The sequence below is a fragment of the Dendropsophus ebraccatus genome, chromosome 2 (genome assembly GCF_027789765.1).
Source record: "Dendropsophus ebraccatus isolate aDenEbr1 chromosome 2, aDenEbr1.pat, whole genome shotgun sequence".
In the NCBI taxonomy this organism is placed as follows: domain Eukaryota; kingdom Metazoa; phylum Chordata; class Amphibia; order Anura; family Hylidae; genus Dendropsophus; species Dendropsophus ebraccatus.
In genome coordinates, this window is record NC_091455.1 from 87,671,850 (window position 1) to 87,691,655 (window position 19,806).

Below are 19,806 nucleotides of genomic sequence, written 5' to 3' on the forward strand. Positions count from 1 at the left end.
ATGACATGCCAGCGAAAACCTCAACAGACTGAAGTTCACATCACAACTACTGAGTTGCTACCTATAGACACATATAGCATACACTGTACATCTCTTGGTCGAATAACACATAGGATAACAGGCATTTTGAGAAATTTTAAGGGAAAGTAAGGAAAGATATAGCTGTTTCTATTAGAAAAAAAGTATAAAAGGCATCAGCTTTTCTTTATCTAGTAAGGTGTTCCATTAAAGGGAAACTTTTAGCAGGTTAGAGGCATCTTTGCTCTGCTCTGATAATATTCATTATGAAGGGTAGGCTGGCCTGGATGGGTCAGATCCATGCCCACAGTGCACCAAAAGGCCTTATTAGCTTATGAAATAACCTACAAATGTACTGAAAACCGCGCAGATGATCAGGGTAAGAAAATTACCTACATCCTCAGAACCCCATGCGCTATAGATGCTTTTAACCTACTGGCAGTTTTACTCTGGCAATGCGATCACATAGGGGTGATCCATCCTTCTGGCTCGACCAGGCCTCAGCTCCATAATGATGCTGATTCTGACTCAGCATTCGATTGCTATGGGCTCCAGCAGCAAGGTACATTTTGCACAGAAACAAAGTATTGCTAGTTTTGTATGTAAAACAGTTTGGCATCTTGAAGAGCAAGAGGCCGGCGTTTAAAGTGCATGAAGTAGAAATATTTGAAAAAAAATGCAATAGGAAGAGAATGATATCCTTGAACTATGCCGGGAAAGGCTATGTTCACACATCGTTTAACATCGTCCGTTGCATAGAAACTGATGCTGTTAAACAGCCGGCCGCCGGGCTGCGGTCAGCCCGTTTCTGCAGACGATACCTCTGTATTCACAGCAGGAATGTTCTTTTTTCACAATTGATTTGCGGGCACTGTTGGGTGTGCCCACAAATCAATTAGCCATTCACCTTAATGCAATGTACTGCTGCCGCTGCACATTGCATTGTGTGAAGAGCTGATGTTTCCGGATGCTGTTCAGTGAACAGCGTTCAGAAATAATTGACAGGCACATTATTCTAACGCCCATTCTAATAGAATAACGATGTGTAAACACAGTGGGCAGCATTGCTTTGACTTCAAAGAAATGCCACCTCTGCAGTAAAGAACGGACACTGAGGCCATCAGCGTCCGTTCTTTACTAATAAAAGACGATGTGTGAACCTAGCCAAAAGGAAAATGTTGGATTAGTTGTTAACAGGAACAAAAGAGCTCCAGAATGTGAAGTAAAATGCTTACAGGTGCCATCCACTTCATCTTTCTTAAAGTAATAATGACAGCAGCAACTGCAACCTATTTAAATATTCTAGTGTAAGAACTCAACCTAACAGTACTGTTAGGAAGAGGGGTGTACAGCGAGTGCACTACTTGGTTGGCACCAAGAACCAGCAAATATGAGTAATAAAAGTAGTAGGCTCTCTAGCGTAACTCCCCTTAAATTAACCAAGTTAATATGTATAGTCTTAGATATATATCGTTTCTGTAGATTTTACTGCTATAATCGTTTATGAAAAATAGTCATTTATGAAATATACTACACAAAGATACCTTTTTTTTAATGAAACATCCTTCAAGCTTTGCTATTTTTTTTTTAAATGTGTTTTACACTAAGAATTTTAATATATATACTCCTGTGATTATCATACTATGAAGATATATACTGATATATGTGCCTATAGAGCCTTATGAATCTTGATACAGGTGTGTTTTTTAATTTTGCTTGTATTCTTCACTGGTTAATTTTATTTTTTATTTTTTTCATCTTATGAATATAAAAATTATTTATCTCTATACACAATTCTGACTTATTATAATCACTCATTTATGATATAACCAGAAACTATATATATCTAAGACTATACATATTAACTTGGATAATTTAAGGGGAGTTACGCTACAGAGCCTACTACTTCTATTACTCATATTTGAAACCTATTTAGCAGGAGGTTACCATCTAAAACATTGCATGCAGAATGGAAGGGAAGATAAAAGATTAATGAACACGGAAGGCTAAAATAGATATCCTACTAGATGTTAGTGAATGTCTACTTCTAAGTGCGTGTGTTTTATCAAAAAAGCAAAAGAGTGGCCCAAGAGCAATGTATTACAACATTGTTTTGGTCCCATTTCTAGCAAACAGGCTGTGAAGACCGACTTTACTATTTTAGTTGACATTACTAGCACTGTCCCAGTAATCAATCACTAAAACGTAATGTGATTGTCAGGATTGTACCTGGTAAAACAACGTTCTCGAGCTCTGGTCGCCGACTGCGATCATGGCGGCAAAATTAGTTGTTTCCTTGCATCATTTTATTAGTGTGAACACAGTTTTATTCTGCTGTGGCATTTCTATTGATTCAGGTTAACGCCCTGCTTATTGTCTGGGAAGATTTCTTCCAGCAGGTATACAGTTAACACCTTGCCTTGGATAATGACTGACAGCCGGGTCCTCCTGTCAAATCTCTTGTTTCTCTGCTCCAATCGTCTCTGAGACCGGGACCTGGTTTCAGATAAAGCTCAGTCATTCCCTAGGTCTGATGCCTGCTATAGGATTACACTTGCTGTGCCTGTTTCAAGCTTGCTATTCCTGTGTATTCTGAACTCCTGTTTTACCTGAGCTCGGCTTGCTTCTCACTGTTCTTTGGCTCTGTGATTCTGGTCTATATTTTGATTCTCCTGGTTCTGACCCATTTTTGCCTGACTATCCACCATTGTGTTTTGTCTGTCTTTGTTATTGTCTTTTGTCTTGTCTCATGTGTCACCCTGTTGCAGTGCAGGGAACGTCACCTAGTTGTCCGCCATCATTTAGGGTGGTCTAGTGGCAAGCAGGTAGGGGCAGTGGGAGTGGGACAGTGTCAGGGCTTCACTTGTCTTTGTGTGTGTTTCCTTGTGTGCCCTGAACTGTCCTGACAGTGATCTGACCCCTTAGGCTATTATTCAGTTAGCAGAGATAGTATTACGCTGTGTTTACACTAGCATGATCACTTCTATTCTTAATAGTGTCCTGACAGCTATGAGAGACAATAAGCAATGGAACCCTGACAGAATGGCAATATACTGCCTTCGGTCTTGGAGAGAGGCTAGGATTTGTATTTTTGTCTGCTTCCCATGTAGACAAATCCTGTGGTCCATGGTGGACTATAGGTGTGTGTTCCTATGCTGGGTGCATAAGTGGCATGTTTGGGTTCTACTTCAGAAAATCATTTTCCATCCTGGACGAAAATCATTTTAGCTCTGTGGAAATATAGCCTTAAAGGACAACTCCGGCGGGACCCCCCCCCCCAAAAAAAAAAAAACACAGACACACACAGACACCATACTCACCATGCCTCCGGTGACAATCGCCACTCCATTCGCCCGCCGTCCGCCTCACCGTCACCACCGTCCCCCATCCAGCGATGTCTCTGACTTCCGGGTCCTGGGGATGGAAAAGGCTGGAACGCATCACATGGCTTCCAGCAACCTCAGCCAATCAGGGCTGAGCAAGCTGGAAGCCATGTGATGCGCTCCAGCCAATGAAAAGGCTGCTGGTGCGCATGTGCACCAGCAGCCTTTTCCGTCCCATTCACTCTCCATGAAAACGCCGAGGAGGAAGAAGACACGGACCGCCCCCCGGCTTCTTACAAAGTTATATAACTTTGTAATGTGTGTTAAATAAGCTAAAAAAAAAAATCGCCGGAGTTGTCCTTTAATTTGTATTTGGACAAAAATGTAAAAATTACTCTCTTGACCCTGAGTAATTGAAGTCCAAGTACTGCACACACTTTACACTCCAAATGTGCTTATTGTTTCCCTTATTTAAAGAGAACCTGTCACCCGGCGCGCGCTGAGAGATGAGTCCAACGCTCATAGAGAATGACGGAGAGTCCAGCGCTCCGTCATTCTTTATGAGCGTTGGACTCATCTCTCAGTGCGCGCGCCAGGCTGCAGCGGCTGAGATCTCCGTGATCCGACCGTATCCAGAAGCTGGACCCGGCGGGATCAGGTGAGTATAGGGGGCTGTAGCGGGGGGTCGGGAGCCTGTCACCCCGACTCGGGGGGTGACAGGTTCCCTTTAACAAAAACAAGATAAAAGATTAGATATTTCACGTCAGTAATACGTATACAGTATATATGTTCCTACTGACAATGTCCCACGCAGTAGGAACATATATATATATACACGTTTCTGCTATGAAGGGATTTTAATGTTTGCAAAGCTGCTTCAATGTAAGTAGCCCCATACACATTATTTGATAACAATATTGTCCCTGCACAGTGAACAGCGTAAATGAAAAGAGGGGAAAAACAAAGCACCAGGATTACTGATTTCTTTTTATAACCAATATAATACCAATAAAAACTATAGATCATGGTGCAAAAGATGACACCCCAACCAGCCCTGTAGGTGGAAAAATGAAAGTGTTATGACTCTTAGAATGCGAGTGGGAACATTGCTTTAATGTGAACTTTGGGCATGAAGGGGTTAAAACAACTTTCTTAACCTCATACTAGTTGTATAACCTCTCTCTCTCTCTCTCTCTCTCTCTCTCTCTCTCTCTCTCTAAGATGGTAGCCCCCTTCATAATATACAGAAAGTTAAAAAACAAATTACATCGGAAAATAGGTACAAATTGAAAATTGAAACAAATAATGTGTCAGTACCGGGCCCTGATCAATATAAAAAAAATTTGCTAAAGAAATACCTTTAATACTTATTGGATGTAGCACTTACAAAAAAAAAACAAGGATTTTTTTTTTTTCAGGATGTACGTCACACTGGAACGTTGAGTCCCTTTTCTGCCCCCACCACATGTGTTTTCTTAGTTAAATAAATGTATTGGGCTATTTTTCATAAAACATTTGTGAATATGAATGAAGAGATAAGGGCATTTGATGTTTGTGATTATAAGTTGGGAAGATGCATGAATTCATCAATGGTGTCCAAGTGCATAAATGCTGCAAATGTTCATCAAGAAGACAGTAGACCATCCCTGCCTTAGTGAAAGACATTTACAGTCATGACTGATCTGATGGGTATATCACTTAAAGGTAAATATATATATATTTTTAAATTTCTATTTACTGCCAGTTTCATAATGCATAATTCCGTACTTGAAAGTTCTGTTTATATTTTACTTACTTTTTTTTTTTTTTTAAATGAGCTATCTTGACCATAGGCTAAAGTCTAATCCAAACTTTAAAAAAATGTTTTCATTTTGTTAAACATACTTACAAAACTTAAGACAAAATACCATACATTTTACTTTAAAATTTACCATATTACAAAGTTTTACATTTCTCAGTTTTACAAGTTTTACATAGTCTCAGATTTGTTCATTTATTTATGTAATTACTTTTTTTTTTTTTATTTAAGGTATAGTGCTAATCCTATTAGCAGGTTCTAGTGTAATACTAGATAGAAACGGAGTCCTCTCACAACCAATATGTCCAAATGGGAGCCCAAACTGCCAGATCTCCACTGGAGCACTCTTTGATCGTGCTGTGAAACTTTCACACTATATCCATTCTCTTTCATCGGAAATGTTCAATGAATTTGTAAGTAAAACTGTTGCATTTAACATATTCTCATTTATACATCTGGAGCCAAATTGAGCTTCAGTTCAAATGAGCTAAAACCTGTCCAAGTGTGATATGCCAGAAAAATTATTGCATAAGTTATCACATTGTTAAATTAAACACAGTAAGTAATAAAATAAAACAAAAGCCAAGTAAGTTAGTTATGAGAATAAAGGTAACATCACATTCTTATGGAAAAGTGTACTTGGTACTGTAAAAATGAAATCCTCCAAAATTTCAAAATTGCTTTTTTTTTTTAGCTATTGCACCCTTTAAATATTTTTTTTTTTGCATTTTTAAAATTCTATGATATAATAGAAATATTTTGTGAACATAGCCTTAGGCCTCATTCCCACGTCAACAAAAGGGGTTGGCCACTTTATAGTAAAATTGCTCAGTGTACACTATTAGTAAGTGTACGCACTATATATATACTGGCAGCAGCTCCCTGTGTACCTCATAGACCTAATATCAGACTCCCCTCCTCCAGGCTGGGCTGCCTTACTCTGTGGTGTTTTGGTCCATAGGATGGCTTACATGGAGGAGCATGTGACCATGCCCCGCCCCCCAGTGTCCACCACTGAGCCTGTATGTGTCTATGGAAGACACAGGGGTCAGGGCATGGTCACATGCACGTCCATGTCAGACATTTTATAGACTGAAACAAAACAGAGCAGGGCAGCCCAGCCTGGTGAAGGGAAGTCTGATATTAGCTCTATGAGCTACACAGGGTGCTGCTGTCAGTATATACATCGAGCATACTTTATACTGTCCTATTTTACTGTAAAGTGGCCAACCCCTTTAATTGTGAATGTGCAATTATAGACAAATTTAAGACCGATTGTTTCTACGTGCCTATTAACACATGCAAAATTTTTGCTGATCCGTTAATAGGCTGTGATCTGTGCTGAAAATAAATAAATAAATAAAAAATAAATATATATATATATATATATATATATATATGCATATATATATATATATATATATATATATATATATATAGAGAGAGAGAAAGAGAGAGAGAGAGAGAGCGAACATGTCCTAATGCGAACATGCAATTGCAGAACAGGACACTTTCTGTAATGTAGTGGTCCGTGAATTGCAGACCACTATGAAAGCATAAAGTGCTGCCCACAATTATATCTTTTATATCCTTGAATTTTTTTTGCTCTTTATTTATCTATTTATTAATTCTTACAGGATGAAAGATTTACCCCAGGTCGCAGGTTTCTAGCAAAATCTAGAATGAGTTGCCATACTTCCTCACTAAATACCCCTGAAGACAAAGAACAAGCACAGCAAATACAAGTAAGACCTATTAGTTTAAAGTATGTATGTTGCCTTACAATAAAGACATAGAATTGCCCATAAAATGCACACTCACCATCACTAGTCTTACAGTGCCTTAGATTTGAGTTGAAAACAGAGATCTACAGCTCCCCAGCTCCTCCCTTTTTTCATAGAAAACACATCATTCTCTGATGTCACAGAAAGCTTGGATGGATCTTGTCTCTAAAATTTAGCTCCACCCCCCTATACAATACACATTGATACATATATATAGTTACTGGGGCATTAAGGGAAAGTGAGGAGTGTTTACAGCAAGAGCAGACAGGAAGTAAGCACAGCAGGTGCTGCAACCATTGGCAGGAGTGCTGTGAGAGGGGAATAAGCAGGATGGGAAGACTGTCATGAGGAGATGAAAGAAAACCAATGAATTCTGGGTCTTACAAAACTAAGCTGCTGCTTAACCAGGAATTTCAGCTACAGTAAGGAAGTACAGAACTAACAAATGGATTTTGGGGGGTTTCAGACCTCAGGTAAACTTAAGTGATGCTATATACTTCTGCTAGGGATGGTCCGAAACTGCCGAGGTTCGTGTTCGTATGAACCTGAACGCTCGGCATCAGATTCCCGCTGTCTGCCCGCTCCGTGCAGCTGGTGGATACAGTGGGAGGACCACCTGGAAAACTGGGATAAAGCCTATGGCTATGGCTGTATCCCAGTTTTCCAGGCGGTCCTCCCGCTGTATCCACCCTCTCCACGGAGAGGGCAGACAGCGGGAATCATTGCCGAGAGCTCGGGTTCGTACGAACCCGAACCGAACTCTGTTCAGACCATCCCTAACTTCTGCTGTTTTTTTTTTTTTTACTTGTTCTCGGAGTACCCCCTTAATGTGTCAGAGGATGTGGTCTATTCTTGGTCAGTTGACTTCTGAATTTTAGGATGACATCCAAACCCGAGCATTCGGCATTTGATTAGCGGTGGCTGCTGAAGTTAGATAAAGCCCTAAGACATTGTGAAAAACATGGTCATAGTCATTGGCTGTATCCATGTTTTCTAGACAACCTTAGAGCTTTTTATATACAGTAGTTCCAATGGACCTTACAACAATCAATGAACACTGGTCTCCGCTTTGCAGAGTTAATTTACCATAATGTAACCGGTCCAATTCAAGTAATTAGCTTTTTAACAGATAACAATTACACCACAACAAAGCTAAAGTTTAAATATCACAATTTTATTTGATACAATTAAAAATCACATAAAAAATCTTTTTTTAGTGCCAACGGAATCCAGTAGTAAATGACAGCCAAGACACCTCGATCTTACAAAATGTTGGAATATACCACTATATTATGTAAACATCAAAGAAAGTCAATGTATGTAACCATGCAGTGTATCCACACAGCCTCGCAGGATTACTAAGTACACTATCCAACTAATCCCACAATTATATGAAATGAACATACGAGATGCTTACCCATCGTGTGTCTGGCGCCAATAACCCCGACGCACGTTTCGCGTACAGGTCGCTTTATCAAGGGGCTTTATCAAGAGCTTTATCCAACTTCAGCAGCCACCGCTAATCAAATGCCGAACGCTCGGGTTTGGATGAACTCAAGCATGCTCGAGGTTCGCTCATCTCTAATTATTATTTATTAAATCTCAACTGAAACCTTACAGACCCATCCCCACCCAGCTCTATCGGTATATTGCTGCTTCTTGTGCAACCTCTATAGGATCAGGATATACTGTAGTTTTACACTGCCCCTGAGACTCAGCATAAACATTCTTTTTCCGTTGTTTTACTGTCATCTTCCAGATATTGACAAAATTATGTGCCACCATAACGTGGTAAAACCACAACGGGTTTTTACATCCTGAAGATTTCATATCTTCCTAAAACACTTCAATTGAAATTATTGACAATATTTCTCTTAAAAAGCATTTCAAAAACAAAAATTAATTAATACTGCAAATAATGTGAACTGACATTATCCCACATATGAGTTTCACTTGTCTGGACTCTAGCAGTCAGGGAACTGATTAGTAGACTCCACCCTTTCTCCCTTCAAGGCCAGAGGTGTCATAATAAATGTAGGCAGCATTAAAAAATCCTTTAAGTGGAAAAACTAATAGACTAATAGAAGTAGTAGGCTCTCTAGCGTAACTCCCCTTAAATTATCTAAGTTAATATGTATAGTCTTAGATATATATCGTTTCTGGTTATATCATAAATGATTGATTATAATAAGTCAGAATTGTGTATAGAGATAAATAATTTTTATATTCATAAGATGAAACAAATAAAAAATAAAATTAACCAGTGAAGAATACAAGCAAAATTAAAAAACACACCTGTATCAAGATTCATAAGGCTCTATAGGCATATATATCAGTATATATATTCATAGTATGATAATCACAGGAGTATATATATTAAAATTCTTAGTGTAAAACACATATAAAAAACATAGCAAAGCTTGAAGGATGTTTCACAAAAAAAATAAAAAAAGGTTTCTTTGTGTAGTATATTTCATAAATGACTATTTTTCATAAACGATTATAGCAGTACGATCTTATCCATATGCGACTCTGCAGGGCCCTTGCAGGGCGCAGTGGTTTGTAGTCACTGTGCTTATGGTAAATATAGAACTGTTCCTCTGTTAGTTGATTCGAGATATATTATATCACTTATTAGTAGTTTTGTTCGTATATGCAGAGGTAATACAGTTGAAATAGAATAAAAGCGGTGAAAGTACACCTCTCACCAGTCCGAAGTCTCTGTGTTTGCAGGATCTGCGGCCTTCTCCTGCTCAGAGATCCTTCATTCGGGAAGTTCTCCACAGAGTATTCCGCAAAGATCTTGTCTCTCACATTTGTGAAGCTACAGGAGGTATGTTTCATGTCTGATTGCCTCTCCCAATGTGGCTGGGTGTTCACCATAAGCACAGTGACTACAAACCACTGCGACCTGCAAGGGCCCTGCAGAGTCGCATATGGACAAGATCGTACTGCTATAATCGTTTATGAAAAATAGTCATTTATGAAATATACTACACAAAGATACTTTTTTTTTTTTTTTTTTTGTGAAACATCCTCCAAGCTTTGCTATGTTTTTTATATGTGTTTTACACTAAGAATTTTAATATACAGTATATACTCCAGTGATTATCATACTATGAATATATATACTGATTTATATGCCTATAGAGCCTTATGAATCTTGACACAGGTGTGTTTTTTAATTTTGCTTGTATTCTTCACTGGTTAATTTTATTTTTTATTTGTTTCATCTTATGAATATAAAAATTATTTATCTCTATACACAATTCTGACTTATTATAATCAATCATTTATGATATAACCAGAAACGATATATATCTAAGACTATACATATTAACTTAGATAATTTAAGCGGAGTTACGCTAGAGAGCCTACTACTTCTATTACTCATATTTACTGGTTCCAACTGGTGCCAACCAAGTAGTGCACTCGCTGTACACCCCTCTTCCTAACAGTACTGTTAGGTTGAGTTCTTAGAATATTTCATATACTTATTGGGAAAATACACTAACTTACCACATTAGTTAAAACAGGTGAACACAAAACATACAATGACCTCTACATTTTTCTCTTATACCAGCCAAAGCTGAAAAGTTTCCAGCACTTCTTTAAAGTGAAATTCTGTCTCTGGAACCACTATAATGAGTACACTGAGGAACTGCCAATACAGTTCTAATAAGATTCTTATCAGAAAAATTCACTTCAGCTACAGAACTATTATTTATACTGATACTAATATTAGATTCACATATGCAAAAGTCAAATGCTTATTTTATGATGGAAGCCACTGTCCGACTACATGCCAATAGAAAAGGCAGAAAAAAGTATTCTAAGAACTATGTTAATGGAGCCACTCCTTTTAACTGAGAATTGATGTATAGTATTGAAAATGTAACAATGTTTAACCCCTTCACAATCGCCATACAGCTTTTTAGATTAGCGTCTGTACTGAAAGGGCTTAGGACATGGGTCTCCAAACTGTGGCCCTCCAGATGTTCCCATCATGCCTGGACAGCCAAATCCAAAGCTTTAGCTGTCTAGGCATGATGGGAGTTATGGTTTCACAACAGCTGGAGGGCCACAGTTTGGAGACCCATGGCTCAGGAGCTGATCAGAAGGGGTGTATGGAAAGGGCTCAGGAGCTGATTCCACTCCATACACAGTAAGTGTTGGCTGCTATCTGCATCATGCTGATGTAGGTACACTACCGTTCAAAAGTTTGGGGTCACCCAAACAATTTTGTGTTTTCCATGAAAAGTCACACTTATTCACCACCATACGTTGTGAAATGAATAGAAAATAGAGTCAAGACATTGACAAGGTTAGAAATAATGATTTGTATTTGAAATTACATCAAACTTTGCTTTCGTCAAAGAATCCACCTTTTGCAGCAAATACAGCATTGCACACCTTTGGCATTCTAGCTATTAATCTGTTGAGGTAAGCTGGAGAAATTGCACCCCACGCTTCTGGAAGCAGCTCCCACAAGTTGCATAGGTTGGATGGGCACTTCTGGCGTACCGTACGGTCAAGCTGCTCCCACAACAGCTCAATGGGGTTCAGATCTGGTGACTGCGCTGGCCACTCCATTACCGATAGAATACCAGCTGCCTGCTTCTGCTGTAAATAGTTCTTGCACAATTTGGAGGTGTGTTTAGGGTCATTGTCCTGTTGTAGGATGAAATTGGCTCCAATCAAGCGCTGTCCACTGGCTATGGCATGGCATTGAAAAAATTGAGTAATAGCCTTCCTTATTCAGAATCCCTTTTACCCTGTACAAATCTCCCACCTTACCAGCACCAAAGCAACCCCAGACCATCACATTACCTCCACCATGCTTAACAGATGGCCTCAGGCATTCTTCCAGCATCTTTTCATTTGTTCTGCATCTCACAAACGTTCTTCTTTGTGATCCAAACACCTCAAACTTGGATTCATCCATCCACAAAACTTTTTTCCATTCTTCCTCTGTCCAATGTCTGTCTTCTTTTGCCCATCTATAAGATCGCACAGCGGGAACAGGGGTGAGTGAAGGAGTTAGTATGGCTCATTTGTTGTTTAATGCCACAGGAAGGACGTATGCATAATTATTTTCACCCTGGACAACCTCTTACCAAGGGGTCACAAATGGAAGGGATGTACCATTAGGTACATCGCTTCAAGATTTTTACATAGACCGGCACAGGCACGAGGATGCCGATGTCGCTGTCCTTTTTTTTAATCTGCAGCCCAGTCCCCGCGCGTGGCGCCGGTCTATTCCTGGGCACTGGCCTGGCCTTAAGCACTTGAGGCAGACTTGTCTGCCCCTGGTGTGACGAAACCCCTCCCCTCTGTGAAGCGGCTCCCTTAGAATCAACTGAACCATGTCAAAGGGACGAGGGGAAATAGTCACATTGGAGGCCGGCGGGCCTGCCTCAAGTGTTTCAGGCCAGGCCAGTGCCGTAGAATAGACCGGTGGAAAAAGGGCCAAGCTTCAAAAAAAGGACAGCTGCATAGGCATCCCATTGCCCGCACCAGTCTATCCATGTACAAATCCTAAAGCAATGTACTTTATCGAACATTCACTTTGAATAAGACCCTGTGTCATGGATGAAACATTGCATTGACATGAATGAAGAGCTCATTCATATCATTAGAATTTGTAGAGCATTGTTTGATAGGGGGGAAATCAGCAGTTTTGCTAAAAACATTTGACATGTCTGCAAAAAGTCCATTGAATTTTCCAATGACAGGAACACTTTTAGACAGGAGTGCTGTAAAGAAAATAAGATAAAATTCATGTGTAGCCACATTGACAGGACAAAGAAGAGTCCAGTAGGATAAAACCCTCACTCCTGCCCAGGAACACACATAAATTGATATATCCTTAGCAGGAACTTACCAAATGGAACATTGCCATTTGCTTCCCTGCTTCTGGACACCAGCACAGTTACACACTGAAATAGGTCTCCCTCCAACATTCAACTTTGTGGCTAACTATCCCTCAGCTCAGAGAAATGTGAAGATTAGAATCCTTGACTTGCTAAGCTATTATAGTAGTTCTTTAGATCCTTTAGATCTATACCATAGACAATATTGATATATTGATTGTGTTGGTCTAAATTGTAGATGAGGATGGTAATCACATTTAATAAGAAATAATAAACAACTAAAAACTTTCATATCTATTTTATTTTGTTTTGTTTTGATGTGATAAAGCATGAAGATCTGTTGAATTTAGTGCTGAAAGTTCTGAGATCCTGGAATGATCCCTTGCTTCACATGGTTTCTGAGGTTCAAGATATTCGAGAAGCACCAGACACCATTCTCTGGAAGGCTGTGGAGATAGAGGAACAAACCAAACGTCTCCTTGAAGGAATGGAAAGGATTGTTGGAAGGGTAAACAACAGGCTATGGTCATAAAAATGACAGTTCATGTCAATTAAATACAATTACTGGACACAAGTAATGACTGATCAATCCATGTTTTGTTTCTAGATTCAGCCAGGTGATTTAGAAAATGAAGTTTACTCTCCATGGCCAGGTCCACCAGCTGCAATACCAGGGGATGAAAATTCACGCCTCTTCGCCTTTTACAACCTCCTTCATTGCCTGCGTAGAGATTCCCATAAAATTGATAATTATTTGAAGCTTTTGAAATGTCGACTTATACATGATGGGAACTGTTAAACTGGTTGCATATATCTGTAATTTACCTGAAAAATTAAAGAAAATCATCATCATATCCTAAGTGATCCTATCTAGACAGCAAATGTGAGAGGTGAATCTTACAGATCCTTCTTTGTCTTGTTTCAGTTAGATTAAATTGGAAAAAAATTAATTCTATATTCCTGTTTATTCAGAGTTAACCCCAAATAAAACAAATGCAAACCCATGTTTTCATCCTTTATTTTTACTAATTATCTGTTTTTTTTTTACACATTTAGTTTTACTTAATGTAGGTGAATGTTCATTTTGAAACTGCCATTATTTGGTTAAGCTCATACACGATATACTAACCCCCACATATTGGGAATTGGATGTAAATGCTGTAAAGCTATTAGCATATTTAGCAAACATGGATCCTAAAGGAATTACTACCCTGTATATACTGGTACAAATAATTTCAATAAATGAGTATGCATTATATGTAATACCATAAATTGATTAAATACCCTGTAACAATGATAATTCACTCATACTTTTTGAATAATAATCCAACCAAAACTTGATTAGTTCTTAAAGTTGATTAAAACATTAATAGATTAATCTCAAAAAACTAACTGATTTACTGTATCCCAAAGGCAACATATTATTATAAATTACATTGATTCTACTGTACCTATGACAGATTGCCACATGCGACAACCAATGCAACATTTCTTGTAAACTAGGGTTGCAAAAGTCAAACAGTACCCTCAGCTACTGGTAAGTCGTATGGTTGAATCCTATCAGTAAAAACACCATCCTGTGTGCCCAACAAGTCAGGACCTTGGTCAGTCTACAACATCGACTAGTAGCACAAGTGTGAGGGCCAGCAGTAGCCCAGTAGGTCGTTTCAGCCTCCAAAAAATGCGTAGCGACTTCATGAAGCCACCAGAGGAAGAAACTCAGCAGCCCCACATTGATGTTACCATAAAGCACCAGCTAAAATTCCAAGTAAAATCCTACTTGGAATCCCCCTTGCCCTTGAATATCTCAGACCTGGTGCAATTCTGGGCTGAAAAGCTGAACATCTGGCCACAGCTGGCAGAGTTTATTCTCACCCTTCTGTCAAGCCCAACCAGCAGTGTTGCATGGGAGAGGGTGTTCAGTACAGCAGGGGCCATTGTGACTCCCAGTAGGACCAGGCTGTCTTGCCTCAGTGTAGAGAATCTTACATTCATAAAAAATGAACCAAGCCTGAATAGGAGCAGATTTCACCCCACCACCCCACCCGGCCTGATGATTGAAACATCAGCTGGGAGTCAGCACTCAGTCACATCATGCCAGGCTCTATACAGGTAAACTCTCCAACATAATATGCACCCACCCAAAGTAAATATATTATAAATATCATGTAATTTAAACCTCTTATGCCAAAAATGTCTTAATAGAATCCTGAAACAAATACACATAGTCAATTTGGATATTTTCTAAAATCACAAAGTTTTAAAAATAGTGCCCATGCCAAATATTGCCAACACAGGCATATATTATCCACATCAGCTTAATGCTTTGCCAAAAGACTATATGGAAACCAATGCCCCCAAAACACTATTATCCAGACACACATCCCCATGACTTTGTTTTACAATGAGGGCAGTTAACCATAGCCGTAGGGTTTCAACCCTGGCACTTGTGCCAAGGCATATTACCCTTCGTGTCCCATTTTTCTGAACACTTATGGTAACTGGACAATAACGGTTCTCTGAGTTTTTAAGCTATCACAAGCGCACTTAGAGCTCGCACAATGGTTCCTGATAAAGTAATTGTTTTAATGGCTCTTGTGGTCTCTTGAGTGGTTTAGAGCTAGAGGAAGAGTTCTCAATGGGGTATATATATCACAGAGGCTAATGTTTTCTAAATATGATATAAGTAACTTCTAAAGCTACTACCAGCAGTTATCTGTTGATGAAAGGCAGCTTACTTTGCCTTGTTAAAACCTTAAGCAGGTGCGCAGCTGTTTTTCAGCCATCAGTGCTACGGGGTGGGCAGATTATACAAAGTTTAGTGCGGAACTACCTAGTTCAATAATGAAACTTTGTATTTCCAAAAGTCTACATAGTACTGACGGACATAATGATTCGCTGTTGGTTTTATGCAGCAGCCCTGGAGCAACATGTGAGTGCACCATTAGGGGAAGGGTTTTTAAGAGTAACCAAAGTGGCGGTGGGAAGGTCACACCCATACCCCATCAGGGTTTTCCCTCTTCATTTAAGCTGAAGGATATTTAAACACCACAAGAGATGAATGCATGGGTTTTGTATTGTGCTCTGTTAAAGCATTAAGTATTAACCTGGTGTCAATTAATTATGCAGGTCTTGGAAAAAGCCCAAGGCCCAGATTCAGTAAGTTTTTGAAATACATCATTTCCGACATATTTTTTAAAAGAAAATTCAGTACAGTGGAAAAATCTTTTCCAACTGAAGTTTGTTGGAAAAAAACAGGTGTCTGTTCTAGAGCCTTCTAGGGCTAAGACATTGCCCCTGATGGAACTTCCGCTTTACAATGTCCAATGCTGTTCTGTGAGAAAGGGAAAGAACATTTGATTTGACGCCCCTGATCCACCAATTTCCATTGTTCTCTAGGTAGAAAGCGTTATTTAACTATTTAAATCTTCCGATAAATTTAAATTTACATTTTCCAACTTTTGACACCGTCACAGCAACATGAGTTGAAAAGATCGTTAGTATGTAACAGTCCCACTATTGTAGCTACTGTATTTTAATAAAATTTGTTAGTATGCAATCCATGAATTTTCGCATACTTCGCGAGACGAATTTTCATCTGATTCGCTCATCTCTAATTACAGCAATGTTCTGCCAAATACTTTTGCCATGATTCATGTAAAGAACTCACTCCAACTTCAGCCTTTACTTAGCTTGGTCCAATGTGTCAATGTCCTTATTCCAGAGAAAGAGATGGTACATACTTCATAGTTATAATCTCTAGTTATCACTCCATCTTTGTTTTTCATCTCATTTTCAATTGTTCGCATGTAATCTCTTTTTATACACATATTTGAGGGAGATGCATTACAACTATAACTAATGTAGAATGTTCTAAAAAAGCCTTCTGAATGAATTAGCCTCCTATTATATAAAGAGTATTACTCCGGCATTATAAAAACAAAAACTAAATACAAACAATATTAAGGCTTTGTTCACACAACGTCAAAAATAGAGAAAAGGTGGTCGATTTTGATATTTAAAAAACCTCTGTTATTGCCACAATTTAACTGACTGCAATGGCAATGCATTAAAGTCAATGGAAAAACGGACATCCGATGCACACAATGTATTGAATAACGGACATTTTTACCGCGGATAATGAACATCATCATGGATTTTGGAAGTCTTTTGCAAACAGCGGACGTTTTTTATTAGTTAGTTCACATAGTTTTTCTTTTGTCACTGTTCTTTCTCCGTTTTTACTGTTAAATTCAATAAACTTTTCAAATAAGCTGCACCCAAAGGCCAATTAGTAAACCCAAACTAGAATAATGTACAAACACCAGTCATTGCACTAAGAGGAGGCCAGACAGCTAAATGACGTCTGTTATTTTAGACTTAAAATGACGTATATAATTTTAAACGGAGCTGAAAAAACGTTGTGTGAACAAAGTCTAACACTGCAGATATATAATTGGTATCATAATTTAATTAAATGTTTCTTCCTATTTACACATATATCCAAGATAGCACATCCCGCCAGAGAAATATATTTAGAATTCTATTATGTAATAGTATTGAGGAAGCAACAGAAATGCATGTAACACAATTTTAAAAGCATAGCTAAAGATTAACTCAAGCAGTAATAGGAAGATTCATAGAAAAGAATCAGGACAGCTAGAGCAGTATATTTGCTACCTGCTGAGGGTTGCTAAGCAACTTAGGCCTACTACTGCCCCAAGGGCCTTTTACTTTACAATTAGATATTTGAAAATAAAAAAAATCCATGCAATGGTAAAAATGAATATTTTTTTTTAAAATACAAAAATTTGTCATGTACTTTTAAATACATATCAATTACTTGAAGCAGAACTTTTTTTCATATAACTGACAATATCTAAAAGTAATCCAAGGTTTAAAATGTGACATTTTGACTCTAAGGGAGGAATTATTTGCAATTTGTTTTGAACAGAAGCTTAGTTCATGTCAGATGTGAACCTCCAGACAATCATTAGTTTAAACTGCCTGCTATGTGTTTAAAAATTTCACTCAATTTACAACTGATCTGAATTGCAAATATGATGGTAATAAGCCATTAGGGAGCAGCATATCTCTTTTTTATACTTACAACCCTCTGCTGTAGGATTTCTAGCAAAAATCTGAATGTGTCATTGTCTTTCTAACATAATAGTATAAAAACGAAAAGGGGGAAAAAAAGGTATTTTTGTCTGAAAATTTTCTTTGTGATCATAATCATACAATAATTATAGTTCCATACATGCAAATGTGACTGTGTGATTACATTTATGTATATGAAAGGTACATATTATTATGTGAACAAGATTCAGTATAGTCATTTTCCTCTTTAGGCTCTATTCATACGTCCTGTTCATGTCCTTAATTGCGGATCCGCAATAATATAGGACCAATGTATTTCAATGGACCTATACACACATCCGTGTTGTGTACTGGGCTGCAATCCGTTCCGCAAAAAAAAAAGGACAGACCCTAGTACGGACAGTAACTGACACATCCAATACAACTCTATGGGGTCCGTATTTTACGGAAGCAATACGGATGCAATACGGATGCAATACGGATGCAATACGGACTGAATTTGCGGATTGTATACTGACTGAAATTTGCGGATTGGAAAAATATACTGACGTGTGAATAGACCCTTAGAGTGGTTTAAAATGTTAAATAGTAAATATACAAGATAAATATAAAACAACTTTTTTTTCATTCTATCTTTTGAATACCTTTACAGTGTCAATGCCAGTGTCAGTGGCATAATATGTTTAGGAAATATCTTATAAACTGGCTATACTGGCCATATATAAGATGAGACCAGTGGTACATACACAGTATATAAAAAATAAAAAGTGGATGTCACGTCCGTAGGGGAACAGTGAGCCCTAACTGAACCCAACCCACTGTCCCTACCTACTTGGACGTACTGCCCTAGGTGACAGACCCCAACTGGACGGCAGTCCCTACGCTGCTAAGTGCAGGGCCAGACAAGGAGAAAAGTCAGCAGTCCAAGTCAAACCAGCCAGGTACGTATAAACCACAAATCAGAACCAAAAAGCACAGTCAGAGAACAAGCCAGAGGTCAAATCCAAGATAGCAAAACAGTACAAAATCACAATACAAAAGGAATACCGATTAAACAGGCCTAGGTCAGAAACACTGTCAGGAGTGAGGTACAAAATCAGATAACAAGCCAAAGTCAGGTAACAAATGCAGAGGTCAGGAACACAGGGAGTCAGAACACAGAGTAATGCTGGTGAAGTAAAGCAAGGCAAAACTATCACTGGCAGCTATAGAGCAGCAGCTGCTCGTTTAAATCCACCGCCCCTGATTTGCATGGAGCACCTGGCAGCTCGTGATTGGCTCTGTGCTCCTGCATAGCTTTGCTCCTGCCCCCAATTGCTGATAGGCTGCTTATCTGCAGCATCAGCCGGCTGGGCGTGTATGGGAATGTCAGCCTGCCTCTGCAGCGCTGCAGAGCAACCAGGTAAATACATGACAGTGGACCCATTAGACTGCTATGGAGCAAACATTTTCTATGGGATTATAAGTACTTTACATTTAAAAGCAGCAGATAAACACAATAGAGAGTATCTGAAACATCTGCATTATGTCTAGAGAGAAGCAGCAGATTAGTGATGCCTGGGTACTGTGCAAATAAAAGGAACACTGGGCATAGTTGGGTACTGCATTACACAAAAAAAACCTGTCCGTTTGCCTTAAGTAGAAGAAAATAAACCATTAAAGAGAACCTATCACCTAAAGTTAACTGTCCCAATTCTTACACTGTCTCTGCTTTTAAGTCTATTTATAAAGATACAGACTACCTTTGCACTCTGTATCACAAATACCACACTTACATATTTGCGTGATATCCCGAGATCACGCAAACAGAGGCAATAGTACAAGCACTTGCAAATTACAAGCAGAGTGGCTCGCAAAGGATAATGGGAGCCAGGTCCACCGCTCAGCATGCTGGGAACTTCCAGGCTCGC

At 38.8% G+C, this 19,806-nt stretch overlaps 1 protein-coding gene across 1 annotated transcript; it reads left to right on the forward strand.

The window, feature by feature from the left end:
* The first annotated feature begins 318 nt into the window (after positions 1–318).
* PRL (prolactin) lies at positions 319–13,595 on the forward strand. Its single transcript, XM_069959663.1, has 5 exons — positions 319–397; positions 5,371–5,552; positions 6,777–6,884; positions 13,125–13,304; positions 13,404–13,595. The coding sequence occupies exons 1-5, from the start codon at positions 319–321 to the stop codon at positions 13,593–13,595; spliced, it is 741 nt and encodes a 246-aa protein (XP_069815764.1).
* The last annotated feature ends 6,211 nt before the right edge of the window (positions 13,596–19,806 follow it).

What these genes read in the sequence shown, in the direction of transcription:
- PRL (XM_069959663.1), top strand. Translation starts at nt 319, where the DNA reads ATGCCCACAGTGCACCAAAAGGCCTTATTAGCTTATGAAATAACCTAC. An exon ending in AAACCGCGCAGATGATCAGG is followed by an intron (nt 398 to 5,370) that starts GTAAGAAAATTA and finishes TTTTTATTTAAG; the next exon opens with GTATAGTGCTAATCCTATTA. An exon ending in CGGAAATGTTCAATGAATTT is followed by an intron (nt 5,553 to 6,776) that starts GTAAGTAAAACT and finishes TAATTCTTACAG; the next exon opens with GATGAAAGATTTACCCCAGG.